Below are 17,375 nucleotides of genomic sequence, written 5' to 3' on the forward strand. Positions count from 1 at the left end.
AAACACTTCTAGATTCTATTCAGTATCTGATTGATTGTTGACCAGAAATCATCAACTGCAACCTGGATGAGATGGGTATAATGGCTTACATTTATACAACCCTTTTTACAACCTCAGGGTGTCACAAAGTGCTTCACAGGCAATGAAGTACTTGCAAAGTGTAATCATGGAAACATGGCAACCAATTTATGCACAGCAAGGCATTAAATAACCAGATAAACTGTTTTAGTGATGTTTGTTGAGGGATATATATTGGCCAGGACACCGGATAATCAATAGATTTATTTGATCAAGGCTTCGTGGTCTCGTCTGTTGATGAACTCATTTGACATCCACATGTTCGTTCGCTCTCTCTCCTCTCACTCACCTCACTCACTCTCACTCTCACCTCTCTCACTCTCACTCTCACCTCTCACTCACTCTCACCTCTCAACTCTTACCTCTCTCTCTCTCTCTCTCTCTCACTCACTCACGCACACTCCTAAATCAGTCTCCCACAGATATGCTGTGCACACATCCACTCTTGTACATGCAGATCTACAATCAAATGCTGCCATGAAGTGGTGTAAAGGAGAAGTGCAGCATTTCAGAATATTACAGTAGTGAAGTAGATCTTGCCCCGGTGATCTTTATAACCAAAGAGAATGATTACTTGTACCAAATCTAGCAGCACAATCTAATGTTTAACAGTTTTATAAATTACATCTATCTACAGTTAAGTGACTCTGTTAGAGCGGTGCTTTCTCCACACATCAGACTGCATTGCAGTACCCATCTTCTGACTCTCGCATTTTATTTAGGGGTCTTTGAAAGAGAAGACTTTGGAAAACCTGGCGAGCTATGTTGTTAAAGAGGTAAGTTAGTGTGTGTGCTGTGTTGGTTCTCTGTCTTTCTGTGTGTTAAAAGTCTCAGGAAGTGGATCATTTGAAGGCAGGCTGCAGAGAGGCAGTCCCACAGGCCATGGTATGATCAGCTTTTGTTTGCACAAGGGCAGGAATGGTTCCTGACACGTTCCAATGGTGTGGGTGGGGGGGTGGGGGGAGGGGAGGGGAGGAAAGAGAAGATAGACCAATAGCAGTGGCCTGTAGTTACCGCCGACTCAACTGCCCCACGGACTGCACTAAGAGACGCTGAACTTATCGACCACATCCCCACCTTCTCCCCATATCCCTCGATCCCTTCTATACCAATGATTTAGACTTTAATGTAGGGGAATGGTTAAGAAGTTTGCAGACGATACAAAAATAGGCCATGTGGTTGATGATGAAGAAAGCTGCAGACTGCAAGAAGATATCAATGAACTGGTCAGGTGGGCAGAACAATTGCAAATGGAATTCAGTCCGGAGAAGTGTGGGGTAATGCATTTGGGGAGGGCTAACAAGGCAAGGGAATACACATATTAAATGGTCAGACACTGAAGTGCAGAGGACAAAAGAACCTTGGAGTGCATGGCAGGTAGATAAGGTGGTTAAGAAGGCATATTTATTAGTCGAGGCATATAATACAAGAGCAGGGAGGTTATGCTTGAACATGGTTTAAGCTGCAGCTGGAGTACTGTGTGTAGTTCTGATCACCAGTTACAGGAAAGATGTGATTGCACTGGAAAGGGTGCGGAGGAGATTTACAAGAATGTTGCCTGGACTGGAGAATTTTGGCTATGAAGAGTGGAGATACTTGGTCTATTTTTGTTGGAACAAGGGATGCTGAGGGGAGAACTGATTGAGCTGCATAAAATTATGAGGGGCCTGGATAGAGTGGATAGGAAGGACCTGTTTCCCTTGGCAGAGGGACATAGATTTAAAGTAATTGGAGGGAGGTTTAGAGGAGATATGAAGGAAATTTCTTCACCCAGAGGGTGGTGTGGGTCTGGAACTCACTGCCTGAAAGGGTGGTAGAGGCAGAAACCCTCACCACATTTAAAAGATACTTGGATGTGCACTTGAAGTGCCGAAACCTACAGGGCTACGGACCAAGAGCTGGAAAGTGGGATTCGGCTGGATAGCTCTTGGTCAGCTGGTGCGGACACGATGGGCCGAAATAGCCTCCTTCCGTGCTGTAAATTTCTATGATTCTAACAAGGCGAGGGAATACAAAATAAATGTTAGGACACTGAGACGTGTCAAGGAACAGGGGGACCTTGGAGTGCAGGTCATAGAAACATAGAAAATAGGTGCAGGAGTAGGCTATTTGGCACTTCGAGCCTGCACTGCCATTCATGAGTTCATGGCTGAACATGAAACTTCAGTACCCCATTCCTGCTTTCTTGCCATACCCCTTGATCCCCCTAGTAGTAAGGACTACATCTAACTCCTTTTTGAATATATTTAGTGAATTGGCCTCAATAACTTTCTGTGGTAGAGAATTCCACAGGTTCACCACTCTGGGTGAAGAAGTTTCTCCTCATCTTGGTCCTAAATGGCTTACCCCTTATCCTTAGGCTGTGATCCCTAGTTCTGGACTTCCCCAACATTGGGAACAATGTTCCTGCATCTAACCTGTCTAAACCCATCAGAATTTTAAACGTTTCTATGAGATCCCCTCTCATTCTTCTGAACTCCAGTGAATACAAGCCCAGTTGACCCAGTCTTTCTTGATATGTCAGTCCCGCCATCCCGGGAATCAGTCTGGTGAACCTTCGCTGCACTCCCTCAATAGCAATAACGTCCTTCCTCAAGTTAGGAGACCAAAACTGTACACAATACTCCAGGTGTGGCCTCACCAAGGCTCTGTACAACTGTAGTAATACCTCCCTGCCCCTGTACTCAAATCCCCTCGCTATGAAGGCCAACATGCCATTTGCTTTCTTAACCGCCTGCTGTACCTGCATGCCAACCTTCAATGAATGATGTACCATGACACCCAGGTGCACAGATCCCTGAGGGGTGGGGGGAGCCGGACGGGGCTGGGGAGGGGAGAAGGAGAGCTGGGTGGGTGGGGTGGTTTGGGGGAGCCGGGCGGTGTTTGACGCTAAGCTTTGTTTCTCTTTCAGCCAAAGCTGGCGCTGCTGCTAAGCAGGATGAACGAAGTTGGCAAAGTGTTTTTGGTCACAAACAGCGATTACACCTACACCAATGTGAGTACTCGCTCACTGGGACTAGTGACGGCACACTCTGACCTGTCCATCCGTGAGCTGTGCGTGACGTACCTTGTGCTAACGCTGGGCTGTGGTTGTCACCAGTGCTGTTGTCCTGTGAAGTGGGGCGCCAGGCTGTCGAGAGCTGAGGCTGTGTAAACTCTGAGAGGGAGCTCAGTGAGTGTGTCAGAGCGAAATGTCCAGAAGGGGTTAATTACCTCTTTGATCAGTTTTGTGCACATTCCTTGAATCCGTGCTGTAAATGAAAAAACTTTCTTTTCCATCTGTTCCCAGCATGTTCCTTCACAGTCTGGATTCAGGGCTGGCTCCTGAACTAGCCAATTTACCATCTTTAAACCATTTTTCCTTTGGCTGACAGCATTAACAAATCCGCACTGGTTGGATTCCAGAATTTGTGACTGAGCAGAGGCACAGAACAGCACCTTTCAGCAAGCTCGAGATGTGCAAGGAGACTGATGTTAACACCAAGATTTTATTCATGCAGCATAATGCAAATAACTGCATCGATCAAGCAGTGAGATGCCCAGCATCCTTCAGTCTCCAATGGGAAGCTGAGGTTGTTTTAACCTTTAATAGAATGATCCTTATTCTTCTAACAGCACATGGGCAAATTTTCATGGCTTCTATCGGCCTCTGCAGGCAGCAGCCTGACTGGGCGCAGTCTGAGGTGGTGCAGTGGCCTGTCTGCGAGTGCCCCAAGACCAGTGCGGAATGGAGACAGCCCGTCTTCCCCCCCCCCCCCCCCCCCCCTGCATCCCCAGTCTCTCTCTTCAAACCCCCTCCCCCCTCCACCAGTCTCTCTCTCTCTCTCTTTTCCCTATCTCGTCACTTCCCCCCCCCCCCCCCCCCCCAACCTAATCTCCCTCTCCTCTTCCTCTTCCCGCGCCCCCCCTTCTCTCTTCCCGCGCCCCCCCCATCTCTCTTCCTGCGCCCCCCTGGGAAGTGTCGACCTTGGGTACTCTCCAGTTCCAGCTGTGTTGCTGATGTTTCGGTGATTCGTTCGTTCTTTCTTTTACAGAAAATCATGACGTACATGTTTGATTTTGCACATGGCCCCAAGGTAGGTGACGTGTGTGTGGAATTGTAGCAGGGAAGTGGGAAAAGCAATCTGTCAGCCGAGTGGGTGGATGAGTAGGAATAACAATGACTGTTCTGGGAGATTGTGTTTACCCGGGCGTGTGGCGGGGCGGCGGTAAATGGACAACGGCAGTGGTATTCCTTAAATCTGTTCAGGACTCCTTTCTCGATCAGTTTGTTCGAGTCCAGGAGGAGAGGCGTAGCTTGATTCAGTTAGAGAAGTTAAATGTAGGTAAAGCACCTTGGGATTGGTGACCACCACATAACGTTCATTCTCCAAAAACCAGGGAACAGGGCAGGTTTTAGAAAAGTCGGGGATGGGGAGAGAAATTGGCTCCCAGGGCTGTTGTATGTATGTATATATTATATATTTTTATATATATATAATATATAATATATATATAAAATAAATGAAGACTACTACAAATTTCAGAATGCCATGGATAAATGAGATTAGACACAGGGTACCTGGGCCAAGAGGTATGAAAATAAGAGAAATTATGATAAATTAAGGAAAATGGTCAAGAAAGGGATGAGGAAATCAAGGAGGGAGAATGAGAAAATCTGAGTATTAAAAAAACAGATTTTAGAATACTCGTACAGTATAAAAGAGAATTGTTAAATGTTAGGTGGAATCCGGGGGAGAGGACACTGAGTTAAGTGAGGATACATGGAATTTGCAGCAGATATTTAACCAGGACTATGTTTACAAAAGAACGGGATTTTGGGGAGGAGGTAAATTAAAAGTGAGATGAGTGACAGAAAGAAAGAACTTGAATTTCTATAGCGCCTTTCATATCTCTGGTCATCTCAAAGTGCTTTACAGCCAATGAAGTATAGTCACTGTTGTACTGTAGGAAACACGACAGCAAGCTCCCTCAAATAGAAATGTGACAATGACCAGATAATCTGTTTTTTTTATGTTGATTGAGAGATAAATATTGGCCAGGAGACCAGGGATAACTCCCCTGCTCTCTTCAAAATAGTGCCATAGGATCTTTTGCGTCCACCTGAGGGAGCAGACAGTGCTTTGGTTTAACATCTAATCCGACAGTGCAGCGCTGCCTCAGTACTGCCCCTCCGACAGTGCAGCGCGCCCTCAGTACTGCCCCTCCGACAATGCAGCGCTGCCTCAGTACTGCCTCTCCGACAGTGCAGCGCGCCCTCAGTACTGCCTCTCCGACAATGCAGCGCTGCCTCAGTACTGCCTCTCCGACAGTGCAGCGCGCCCTCAGTACTGCCCCTCCGACAATGCAGCACTGCCTCTCCGACAATGCAGCACTGCCTCTCCGACAATGCAACACTCCCTCAGTACTGCCCCTCCGACAGTGCAGCGCGCCCTCAGTACTGCACTGGAGCGTCCGCCTGGACTTTTGTGCTCAGGTCCCTGGAGTGGGACTTGAACCCATAACCTTCTGACTCAGAGACGAGAGTGCTACCCACTGAGCCATGGCTGACACCTTAAATAAAAGGAAGCATTAGTGAAGTTAAACTACAGGAGAACAAAGTGGGGGAGCCGATGGGATGGATCTGAGGGAAATGTGGCGACTAAATAGTGTAGGTTTATAAATGATATTTGAGTTCTATTGTAAGTTGGAGGACGGGAGAGCGGCGTCGATCAGCATCGCTGAAATAGAGTATCGCACTGTTGTTTGTGGGAGCTTGCTGTGCGCAGGTTGGCTGCCGTGTTTGCTATTCCCTGGGTTTCCATGTGTGATCAGTGTGTCTGTTCCTCCCCTCGCTCTTTAGATGTGGTGTGGCCCGGTGGGTCGCAGCACTTGCTGACTTTGTTTGTTTTGTTGCAGCCCGGAACTGCCCACCGCCCCTGGCAGTCGTACTTCGACCTGGTTGTAGTGGATGCTCGGAAGCCGCTGTTTTTTAGTGAGGGGACGGTCCTGCGACAAGTGGACAAGGTAAGTGCGGATTAAAGCTCAGTTTATTATTTTGGGTGGGGGTTGAATGAGCACGCACACTGAATCCACAGTGCAGTGAGGATAGCGAGCAGTCGGATAGGGATCAGGGACTCTACGCAGGGACACGACTCCGCAACAGACGACATTTCTGGGCCATTTCTTTCTTGCTCAGGATAACGAAATTGAATGACTGTGCCGGACACGAAAACCTTGGCTTTATACACAAAAGCAGAGAGTACAAAGGCAAGGAAGTTATGCTAAACCTTTCTAAAACACTGGTTAGGCCTCAACTGGAGTGTTGTGTTCAATTCTGGAAGGATTGGAAGGATGTCGTGGCCTTGGAGAGGGTGCAGGGGGGATTTACGGGACTGGTACCAAGGGATGCAGGACTTCAGCTATATGGAGAAGCTGGGGTTGTTCGCCTTAGAGCAGAGAAGGTTAAGAGGAGATTTGATGGAGGTATTTAAAATCATGAGGTTATTTGATCGTAAATAGGAAGACACTGTTCCCAGTGGCAGGAGGATCGGTAACCAGAGGCTGATAACCGGCCCTTTTGCCACTGGAAACAAAAAGTTCTCAACCTGCCCTGCCACCTTCAACGATTTGTGCACATATTCCCCCGGTCTCTCTGTTCCTGCACCCCCTTTAGGATTGTACTCTTTAGTTTATATTGCCTCTCCTCATTCTTCCTGCCAAAATGTATCACTTTACACTTTTCTGCGTTAAATTTCATTTACCACGTGTCTGCCCATTCCACCAGCCTGTCTCTATCCTCCGCCGTCCACCTCACTGTTCACTACATTTCTGAGTTTTGTGGTCATCTGCAAACTTTGAAATTGTGCCGCATGATTCTGTGTATTGTTACGGTGAAACTGACTGCATTCTCCAGGTGTGGAGACTGAATACGAGTCTGATCTCTGACAATCCGTCTCTGACAATCTTTGACAAGCTGGGTTAGTTACGGAAAGATCTGGCCATCCTCCGTCCAGGGGAGGTGGCTGTGTCAGGGTTGGGGGAGCGAATTCTCCGACAGAGATCCAGTTTGCATTTCACTTTTGTTTGTTTGTACAGTCGACGGGCCACCTGAAGATCGGGACACATACGGGACCTCTGCAGCACGGGATTGTGTACTCTGGAGGTGAGTGTCCAGCACTTTGCTTTCACTCCCGGTTACCAGTTGCCGGACTTTGGGCCCACTGGAAGGGACCGAGGGGAGAGTGTTCATCGGTCTCTGCACGAACCTGTGCCACACTACATCCTGTGTCCTGCCAGTGTGGGGCATTGCTCTCTCTGGCCAGAGTTTGGTGACGCTATAAATCACTTTAATTTCCCTCCTTCCCTCCCAGTCAGGGTGCGGAGGCTAATTGCTGGGTTCTCCAGCCTGGATTAGCCAATCCGCAAAGCCCCATCAGTGTGAGGAATGAGCACCTGGAGAGTGACTAATCCCAGGGAAAGCTGTACCCCAACCGGGACTAACGGACTGGGAGAAATGGTGAGGGGTAGGGTGGGGCGGGGCGGTCTGGGCTGTGGAGGGGGGATGCCTGAGAGTGGCGATTCCCTTTAACTGTCTCTTCAGGGGACTCCGAGTTGCCTGAAATCACTACAGAGATGTCTAGTATGCTGAACCCAATAATGTCAGTGAACCTGACAGGTCAAAGGTGAAAGGGAGATGACGTCTGATTTCTGGCGGGCTGTTTTTCAGGTTCTTCGGATATTATGGGCGACCTATTGGGTGCGAAAGGCAAAGACATTCTGTACATCGGCGATCACATCTTTGGCGACATCCTGAAATCGAAGAAGCGACAGGGCTGGAGAACGTTCCTGGTCATCCCAGAGCTCGCACAGGAGCTGCATGTCTGGACCGACAAGAGCAGTAAGTGCGGCACAGACCGACTAACATTAACTCCTCGGCTTTCCGGTGAGCCGGTGCTGGGTCGTCCTCGCTCAATCTGGCGCCTGTTTTCCTTCAGTTTTCTCTCCTGAGACCAGCGACCCCTCGGGACACTGGGAACTGTGCCCCCCCACAACCCACCCTCTGCGGCCCCACCCCGCCGCCCTGCATGACCTCCCCGCGTGTTTTCTGTAGCCCAGCAGTGACTCTCCTTTCTTTTCCAGCTTTGTTTGAGGAGTTGCAGAGCCTGGATGTGTTTCTGGCTGAACTGTACAAGTGAGTATCAGCAGGTTTCTTGGAGGGAGGGGCCGGGAGGAGCAGGGGGTGATTGTAAATAAACCAGGCTACTGATAACTGATTAAACAGCTCATTCGCTTCGCATTAGATATTAAAATAAATAGCTACATGGAATGATTACAGGGCACCTCTGAGATTCACTCGGCTCTTAGATGTTAACATACAAACATAGAAAATAGGTGCAGGAGCAGGCCATTCGGCCCTTCGAGCCTGCACCGCCATTCAATAAGATCGTGGCTGATCATTCAACCTCAGTACCCCTTTCCTGCTTTCTCTCCATACCCCTTGATCCCTTTGGCCGTAAGGGCCATATCTAACTCCCTTTTGAATATATCTAACGAACGGGCCTCAACAACTTTCTGCGGCAGAGAATTCCACAGGTTAACCACTTTCTGAGTGAAGAAGTTTCTCCTCATCTCGGTCCTAAATGGCTTACCCCTTATTCTTAGCCTGTGACCCCTGGTTCTGAAACTCCCCAGCAACGGGAACATTCTTCCTGCCTCTAACCTGTCCAATCCTGTCAGAATTTTATTTGTTTCTATGAGATCCCCTCTCATTCATCTAAACTGCAGTGGATACAAGCCCAGTTGATCCAGTCTCTCCTCATATGTCAGTCCTGCCATCCCAGGAATCAATCTGGTGAACCTTCGCTGTACTCCCTCAATAGCAAGAACGTCCTTCCTCAAATTAGGAAACCAAAACTGAACACAATATTCCAGGTGAGGCCTCACTAAGGCCCTGTACAACTGCAGTAAAGACCTCCCTGCTCCTATACTCAAATCCTCTAGCTATGAACGCCTTCAACGCCTGCTGTACCTGCATGCCAAACTTCAATGACTGATGTACCATGACACCCAGGTCTCGTTGCACCTCCCCCTTTTCCTAATCTGTCACCATTCAGATAATCTATCTTCCTGTTTTTGTCACCAAAGTGGACAATCTCACATTTATCCACATTATACTGCATCTGCCATGCATTTGCCCACTCACCTAACCCATCCAAGTCACCCTGCAGTCTCTCAGCATCCTCCTAACAGCTCACACTGTCACCCAGCTTAGTGTCATTTGCAAACTTGGAGATATTACGTTCAATTCCTTCATCTAAATCATTGATGTATATTGTAAATAGCTGGGGTCCCAGCACTGAACCCTGCGACACCCCACTGGTCACTGCCTGCCATTCTGAAAAGGATCCGTTTATTCCGACTCTCTGCTTCCTGTCTGCCAACCAGTTCTCTATCCACGTCAATACATTACCCCCAATACCATGTGCTTTAATTTTGCACACTAATCTCTTGTGTGGGACCTTGTCAAAAGCCTTTTGAAAGTCCAAATACACCACATCCACTGGTTCTCCCTTGTCCACTCTACTAGTTACATCCTCAAAAAAATTCTAGAAGATTTGTCAAGCATGATTTCCCTTTCATAAATCCATGCTGATTTGGACCGATCCTGTCACTGCTTTCCAAATGCGCTGCTATTTCATCTTTAATAATTGATTCCAACATTTTCCCCACCACCGATGTCAGGCTAACCGGTCTATAATTCCCCGTTTTTTCTCTCCCTCCTTTTTTAAAAAGTGGTGTTACATTAGCTACCCTCCAGTCCATAGGAACTGATCCAGAGTCAATACAATGTTGGAAAATGATCACCAATGCATCGACTATTTCTAGGGCCACTTCCTTAAGTACTCTGGGATGCAGCCTGGGGATTTATCGGCCTTCAATCCCATCAATTTCCCTAAGACAATTTCCTGACTAATAAGGATTTCCTTCAGTTCCTTTTTGCTAGACCCTTGAACCCTTAGTATTTCCGGAAGGTTATTCGTGTCTTCCTTAGAGAAGACAGATCCAAAGTATTTGTTCAGTTGGTCTGCCATTTCTTTGTTCCCCATTATAAATTCACCTGATTCTGTCTGCAAAGGACCTACGTTTGTCTTCACTAATCTTTTTCTCTTCACATATCTATAGAAGCTTTTGCAGTCAGTTTTTATTTTCCCGGCAAGTTTCCTCTCGTACTTTATTTTCGCCCTCTTAATTAAACCCTTTGTCCTCCTCTGCTGTATTCTAAATTTCTCCCAATCCTCAGGTTTGCTGCTTTTTCTGGCCAATTTATATGCCTCTTCCTTGGATTTAACACTGTCCTTAATTTCCCTTGTTAGCCACGGTTGAGCCACTTTCCCCTTTTTACTTTTACTCCAGACAGGGATGTACAATTGTTGAAGTTCATCCATGTAATCTATATGTCTGCCATTGCCTATCCACTGTCAACCCTTTAAGTATCATTTGCCAGTCTATTCTAGCCAATTCATGTCTCATACCATCAAAGTTACCGTTCCTTAAGTTCAGGACCCTAGTCTCTGAATTAACTGTGTCACTCTCCATCTTAATAAAGAATTCTACCATATTATGGTCACTCTTCCCCAGGGGGCCTCGCACAAGATTGCTAATTAGTCCTCTCTCATTACACAACATCCAGTCTTGGATGGCCAGCCCTCTAGTTGGTTCCTCGACATATTGGTCGAGAAAGCCATCCCTAATACACTCCAGGAAATCCTCCTCCACTGCTTTGCCACCAACTTGGTTAACCCAATCTATATGTAGATTAAAGTCGCCCATGCTAACTGCTGTACCTTTAATGCACACATCCCTAATTTCTTGTTCGATGCCATCCCCAACCTTACTACTACTGTTTGGTGATCTGTACACAACTCCCACTAGCGTTTTCTGCCCTTTGGTATTCCGCAGCTCTACCCATACAGATTCCACATCATCCAAGCTAATGTCCTTTCTTACTATAGCATTAATTTCCTCTTTAACCAGCAACGCTACCCCTCCTTTTCTTTCTGTCTATCCTTCCTGGATGTTGAGTTCCCAGCCTTGGTCACCCTGGAGCTGTGTCTCCGTAATCTCAATTATATCATAATCGTTAATAGCTGCCTGCACAGTTAATTCATCCATCTTATTACGAATACTCCTCACATTGAGGCAGAGCCTTCAGGCTTGTCTTTTTAACACTTTGTCCCTTTAGAATTTTGCTTTAATGTGACCCTTTTTGATTTTTGCCTTGGGTTTCTCTGCCCTCCACTTTTATTATTTTCCTTTCTATCTTTTGCTTCTGCCTGCATTTTATTGACCTCTGTCTCCCTGCATAGGTTCCCATCCTCTTGCCATATTAGTTTAACCCCTCCCCAACAGCACTAGCAAACACTCCCCCCTAGGACATTGGTTCTGGTCCTGCCCAGGTGCAGACTGTCCGGTTTGTACTGGTCCCACCTCCCCCAGAACCGGTTCCAATGTCCCAGGATTTGAATCCTCTTGCACCACTCCTCAAGCCACGTATTCATCTGAGCTATCCTGCGATTCCTACTCTGACTGGCACGTGGCACTGGTAGCAATCCTGAGATTACTACCTTTTGAGGTCCTACTTTTTAATTTAACTCCTAGCTCCCTAAATTCAGCTTTAGGACCTCATCCTGCTTTTTACCTACATCGTTGGTACCTATATGCACCATGACAACAGGTTGTTCATCCTCCCCCTTCAGAATGCCCTGCAGCCGATCCGAGACATCCTTGACCCTTGTACCAGGGAGGCAACATACCATCCTGGAGTCTCAGTTGCGACCGCAGAAACGCCTATCTATCCCCCTTACAATAGAATCCCCTATCACTATCGCTCTTCCACTCTTTTTCCTGCCCTCCAGTGCAGCAGAGCCAGCCACGGTACCATGGACTTGGCTGCTGCTACCTTCCCCTGGTGAGCTATCTCCCCAAACAATATCCAAAGCGGTATATCTGTTTTGGAGGGAGATGACCGCAGGGGACTCCTGCACTACCTTCCTACTCCTGCTCTGCTTGATTGTCACCCATCCCCTATCTGCCTTTGTAATCTTTACCTGCGGTGTGACCAACTCACTGAACGTGCTATCCACGACATCCTCAGCATCGCGCATGCTCCAGAGTGAATCCATCCGCTGCTCCAGTGCCGCCATGCGGTCTAACAGGAGCTGCAGCTGGTTACACCTCCTGCACACAGTCGTCAGGGGCACTGGAAGTGTCCCTGATTTCCCACATGGCACAGGAGGAGCATGACGCGGGTCTGGGCTCTCCTGCCATGACTTAACCCTTAACTAACCTAATATGACAACAATGCCAAAGGGCTCTTACTGACAAGGTAAGGAAAAATGAAAAACTACTCGCCAATCACTTAGCCTCATGCTGTGACTTCACACTTCGTTTTCTTTTCCTCCCAGGTCGGGGAGTCAGCGCTGGTGGGGAAAACAAGACAAAGCAACACCTCCCACTCCCACTTGCCCAAACTCTTACCTTTGCACTCTGACCTGCCGCTGCACTCCGAGCAAGACTTCACCAAGCCCCCTCTTTTTATACTGTTCCTAGCTGACTTACCACTGGCCTGTTTAGGGACCCAGTTTTTACTAGCTGTCCAATTAACTATGCTAGCTTGCTTGTTTGTCTCTGCTTAAACCTACAAGAATCCTATCTGTTTAATATTGCAGTTTTACTTAAACTTGTAATCTTATTTTACCTTTAGAAGCTACTAGAAATTGTCACTGGTAATTTACACCAACCTTGAAATGGTTTAAAAGGGATTAACCCTTAAAGTTCTCCCACTTACCAAACTGTTACCTTTGCACTCTGACCTGCCGCTGCACTCCCCGAACCCCTCGATTAGATTCCAGCCTGTAACTCTCTCCCAGGTATCCGTTATTCTATATATAAACCCTCCCCCCCGGAACCTTCTGTTTCATGCCAATAGAATTTCCAGCTATTAATGATTTAACTCTGCCCGCTGACTAATCTCTTGTCTCGGTTCGTTCCTCCTCAGGCACCTGGACAGCAGCAGCAACGAGCGTCCTGATATCAGCGCCATTCAGAGACGGATCAAGGTGAGAAGGGCCTGCTCTCACTGATTGTGTGGTTGGGGCTCTCCCCTTGTGTAAAAGCTTTGAGAGTTGAGATACGCCTCCACAAAACCCCAATGATCTGCAGTATAGATAAGGCATTCGATAAGGTGTCACATAAAAGGTTACTGCACAAGATAAAAGTTCACAGGGTTGGGGGTAATGTATTAGCATGGATAGAGGATTGGCTAACTAACAGAAAACAGAGAGTCGGGATAAATGGGTCATTTTCAGGCTGGAAAATTGTAACTAGTGGGGTGCCGCAGGGATGGATGCTGGGGCTTCAACTATTTACAATTTATATTAATGACTTGGATGAAGGGAGCGAGTATAATGTAGCCAAGTTTGCTGATGATACAAAGATGGGTGGGATAGCAAATTGTGAGGATGACGCAAAGAATGTACAAAGGGATAAGACAGGCTAAGTGAGTGGGCAAATATTTGGCAGATGGAGTATAATGTGGGAAAATGTGAGGTTATCCACTTTGGAAAGAAAAATTAAAAAGCAGATTATTATTTAAATGGGGAGAGGTTACAAAATGCTGCGGTACAGAGGGACCTGGGGGTCCTTGTGCATGAAACACACAAAGTTAGTATGCAGGTACAGCATGTAATCAGGAAGGCAAATGGAATGCTGGCTTTTATTGCAAGGCTGATGGAGTATAAACGCAGAGAAGTCCTGCTCCAACTGTACAGGGTGTTGATAAGATCACACCTGGAGTACTGCGTACAGTTTTGGTCGTCATAGTTAAGGAAGGATATACTTGCATTGGAGGCAGTTCAGAGAAGGTTCACGGGGTTGTCATATGAAGAAAGATTGAGCAGGCTGGGACCATACTCCTTGGAGTTTAGAAGAATGAGAGGTGATCTTATTGAAACATAAGATTCTGAGGGGGCTTGTCAGGGTAGATGCAGAGAGGATGTTTCCCCTCATGGGGGAATCTAGAACTAGGGGGCATAATTTCAGAATAAGGGGTCGTCCATTTAAAACAGAAATGAGGAGGAATTTCCTCTGAGGGTCATGAATCTTTGGAATTCTCTACCCCAGAGAGCTGTGGAGGCTGAGTCGTTGAATATATTTAAGGTGGAGATCGACAGATTTTTGAATGATAAGGGAGTCAACGGTTATGGGGAGAGGGCAGGGAAGTGGAGCCGAGACCAGGATCAGATCAGCCATAATTTTATTGAATGGTGGAGCAGGCTTGAGGGGCTGTATGGCCTACTCCTGCTCCTATTTCTTATGTTCTTGTGTAAACCTGCCCTGCTCTCTCCCCAGAGCCCTGTATCAATCCCAAACTCATCCCACTGCCCCGCTCTCTCCATAGCCCTGTATTAATCCCAAATTAATCCCACTGCCTTTCTCTCTCTCTCTCTCTCTCTCCACATAGCCCTGTATCTTCCTCTGCTTCAATATCTATCCAGTTTTTCCTTAAAAGATGCAATGGTCACTGCCTCAACAACTCCCTGTGACAAACCATTCCAAGTTCCAACAGCCTGCGGTGTAAGACATTTCTCCGCACTCTCTCCTCATTCTCTTAGCCATTTAAATTGATGACTCCTTGTCACTGATCCCCCCCGCCCCCTCACCAAACCAGAGGAAGTAGTCTTTCCCTATCAAAAATCTTCACCATTTAAAAATCTTCATTGCATTTCCCCATCTCTGCTCCAATATGTCAAGTATTTCATCATAACCATAATGTTCTATCTCTGGCATCATCCTGGTGAATTTGCACTGTCCGCTCTCTGCCTTTAATTTGCTCTCTAACAGGACCCAAACCTGCACGCTACTGTAACTGAGGCCCAAACAATGTTTGCATAAGTTTGTCATTGTTGTCCTAAGGTGCATCTCTACAAAGCATTCTTTACCCCTTCCCCGTCTGCTCACTCTGTGCTTCCCCCATGTGCTGTGAGCATTTTGCAGCTCTCACCATTCTTGGTGCAGTCCGACCCTCTCCTGCGTCACCTCCTGTTCCACCGTCCCACAGACTTAAAGCTCCACCACTTGCACTGCTCTTCACCTACTTGTCCCATTAGACTTCTCGTTCTCTGCCTCTGCCTGAGCATGTGGCACAGCTCTCACTCCCAGGAGTGCTTGCTTTGGAGTGTTATTTTGTTACCTTTCTTAGTTCCTCGAATTCCCTGCACAAGATCCTTCCTCATCCTCCATGTTGTTGGTTCCCACGTGGACTGTGACCACTACCTGTGCACCCAACACTGGCAACGGTGTCTTAACACCCTGCTCTCAACGAGGAAAACACTGTTCTGAACTCAGTCACTCCCACAGGCAAATCCATCTCCCCCGATCACCGAGCTCCCCATCACTCGTTCCTGCTCCACCATACAGTACAGGGTGGGGAGAGTACAGCGATAAACACTCTACACCACCAGTGATAAACACCGCCCGCCCCCCGTAATGTAGTTGAACAGTCCCGTTTGAGTGTAGTGATGATTGGTGCAGTCTGTTCATCCTGTGCCTGCCCAGATATCCACACTGTCACTCCTCTCACCCCAAGTGCACCCTATAAATAACCAGCCGCAGGTAGTCTTGTATCTGCAATTTGCTGTCTCCATAATTCCACACCAGCTTTCCCTGGGTGATTCATTGTTGGAATTTTGCTATTTGCGTAGAAATACACCGTGTCCTGAATGGGACTTCGAGGGAGCGATCGGTGCACGAACAGATTGAGGAATGAGAGATTGGCCTTCCTGAATATATTTTCACCCCTGCTGTGTTCTCTCTCCTGTAGAAAGTTACGCACGACATGGACATGTGTTATGGGATGATGGGGAGCTTGTTCCGCAGTGGCTCCCGTCAGACGCTCTTTGCCAGTCAGGTGATGCGTTATGCAGATCTGTACGCAGCCTCCTTCATCAACCTCCTGTACTATCCCTTCAGTTACCTCTTCCGAGCTGCCCATGTCTTGGTGAGTACACGAGATCTGATCAGAACGTCAAGTGTTTGCTTTGTCCCTTTGAAGATTGTCCTGTGAACCAAACACAGGCCACCCACTGGCTGTGTTGGATGCACTGCCCAATGCAGTACTGGGCCATTGGGTCCTGCGCTGCAGTCTGTGCTCAACTCGCTAATCTCAGTCAGGGTGGTGAGTGCTTACTTGTCTCTGCCACTATGCTGTTGGACAGCACTATCAGCCAAGAGGGTTCCTACTCCCGAGCACTGCCCAGTGTTCCTGGGCTATGGGACAGGATGATCAGTCAGGCTCCCTACTCCTTAGTACACAAGAACTAGGACAACTCTGGGGCAGTGTGGTCGGAGGGGAAGACAGCTCTGGGGCTGGGGGGAGGGGAAGACAGCTCTGGGGCTGGGGAGAGGGGAAAAGACATCTCTGGGGAGGAGGGAGGACAGCTCTGGTGCAGTGTGTGTGTGTGTGTGGGGGGGGAAGGACCGCTCTGGGGCAGTGTGTGTGGGGCGGGGGGAGGACAGCTCTGGGGCAGTGTGTGTGGGGGGGGGGAATAGGACAGCTCTGGGGCAGTGTGTGTGGGGTGGGGGGGTGGAAATAGGACAGCTCTGGGGCAGTGTCTGTGTGTGTGTGGGGGGAAGGTAAGCTAGGACAGCTCTGGGGCAGTGTGTGGGGGGAAGGTAAGCTAGGACAGCTCTGGGGCAGTGTGTGGGGGGGGAAGGAAAGCTGGGGCAGTGTGTGTGTGGGAAAGGTAAGCTAGGACAGCTCTGGGGCAGTGTGTGGGGGGGAAGGAAAGCTGGGGCAGTGTGTGTGTGTGTGGGAAAGGTAAGCTAGGACAGCTCTGGGGCAGTGTGTGGGGGGGAAGGAAAGCTGGGGCAGTGTGTGTGTGGGGGGGAAATAGGACAGCTCTGGAGCAGTGTGTGGGGGGGGTGGCGGGAAGGGAAGCTGGGGCAGTGTGTGTGGGGGGGGGGAAATAGGACAGCTTTGGGGCAGTGTGTGTGTTTGGGGGGGGGTGGAGGGCAGGTGGAGGGAAGAGAGGGAGAGCTACGACAGTATTGAGTTCTGAAGTGATTTCCTCCACAGCCAAATGTGGAACCGAGAGCATGAAGAATAGTGAGCTGGGAAAGGTGCTGGTTGGGCTGTTATTGATGATACCTGTTGTACAGGAAGGCAATAAGAACACACACCTGGGGCCAGGTGACATTTACTTCACTGGCAGTATGTGTTGGAGAATGGAAGCCTTTCAGAGGGTGCAGCAGTGAGA

At 48.2% G+C, this 17,375-nt stretch overlaps 1 protein-coding gene across 5 annotated transcripts in view; it reads left to right on the top strand.

The window, feature by feature from the left end:
• Positions 1-17,375, top strand: part of nt5c2a (5'-nucleotidase, cytosolic IIa) — a 125,874-nt gene that overhangs the window by 103,927 nt on the left and 4,572 nt on the right. For all 5 annotated transcript variants that reach the window (XM_070876355.1, XM_070876357.1, XM_070876353.1 and 2 more), the window contains exons 9-17: positions 801-854; positions 2,990-3,073; positions 4,113-4,154; positions 5,977-6,084; positions 7,156-7,222; positions 7,787-7,957; positions 8,200-8,251; positions 13,118-13,178; positions 15,941-16,117. In XM_070876355.1, coding sequence (XP_070732456.1) covers positions 801-854; positions 2,990-3,073; positions 4,113-4,154; positions 5,977-6,084; positions 7,156-7,222; positions 7,787-7,957; positions 8,200-8,251; positions 13,118-13,178; positions 15,941-16,117 — 816 coding nt within the window. The remainder of the gene's footprint in view (positions 1-800; positions 855-2,989; positions 3,074-4,112; positions 4,155-5,976; positions 6,085-7,155; positions 7,223-7,786; positions 7,958-8,199; positions 8,252-13,117; positions 13,179-15,940; positions 16,118-17,375) is intronic.

The sequence above is a fragment of the Pristiophorus japonicus genome, chromosome 3 (assembly GCF_044704955.1).
Source record: "Pristiophorus japonicus isolate sPriJap1 chromosome 3, sPriJap1.hap1, whole genome shotgun sequence".
In the NCBI taxonomy this organism is placed as follows: Eukaryota; Metazoa; Chordata; class Chondrichthyes; family Pristiophoridae; genus Pristiophorus; species Pristiophorus japonicus.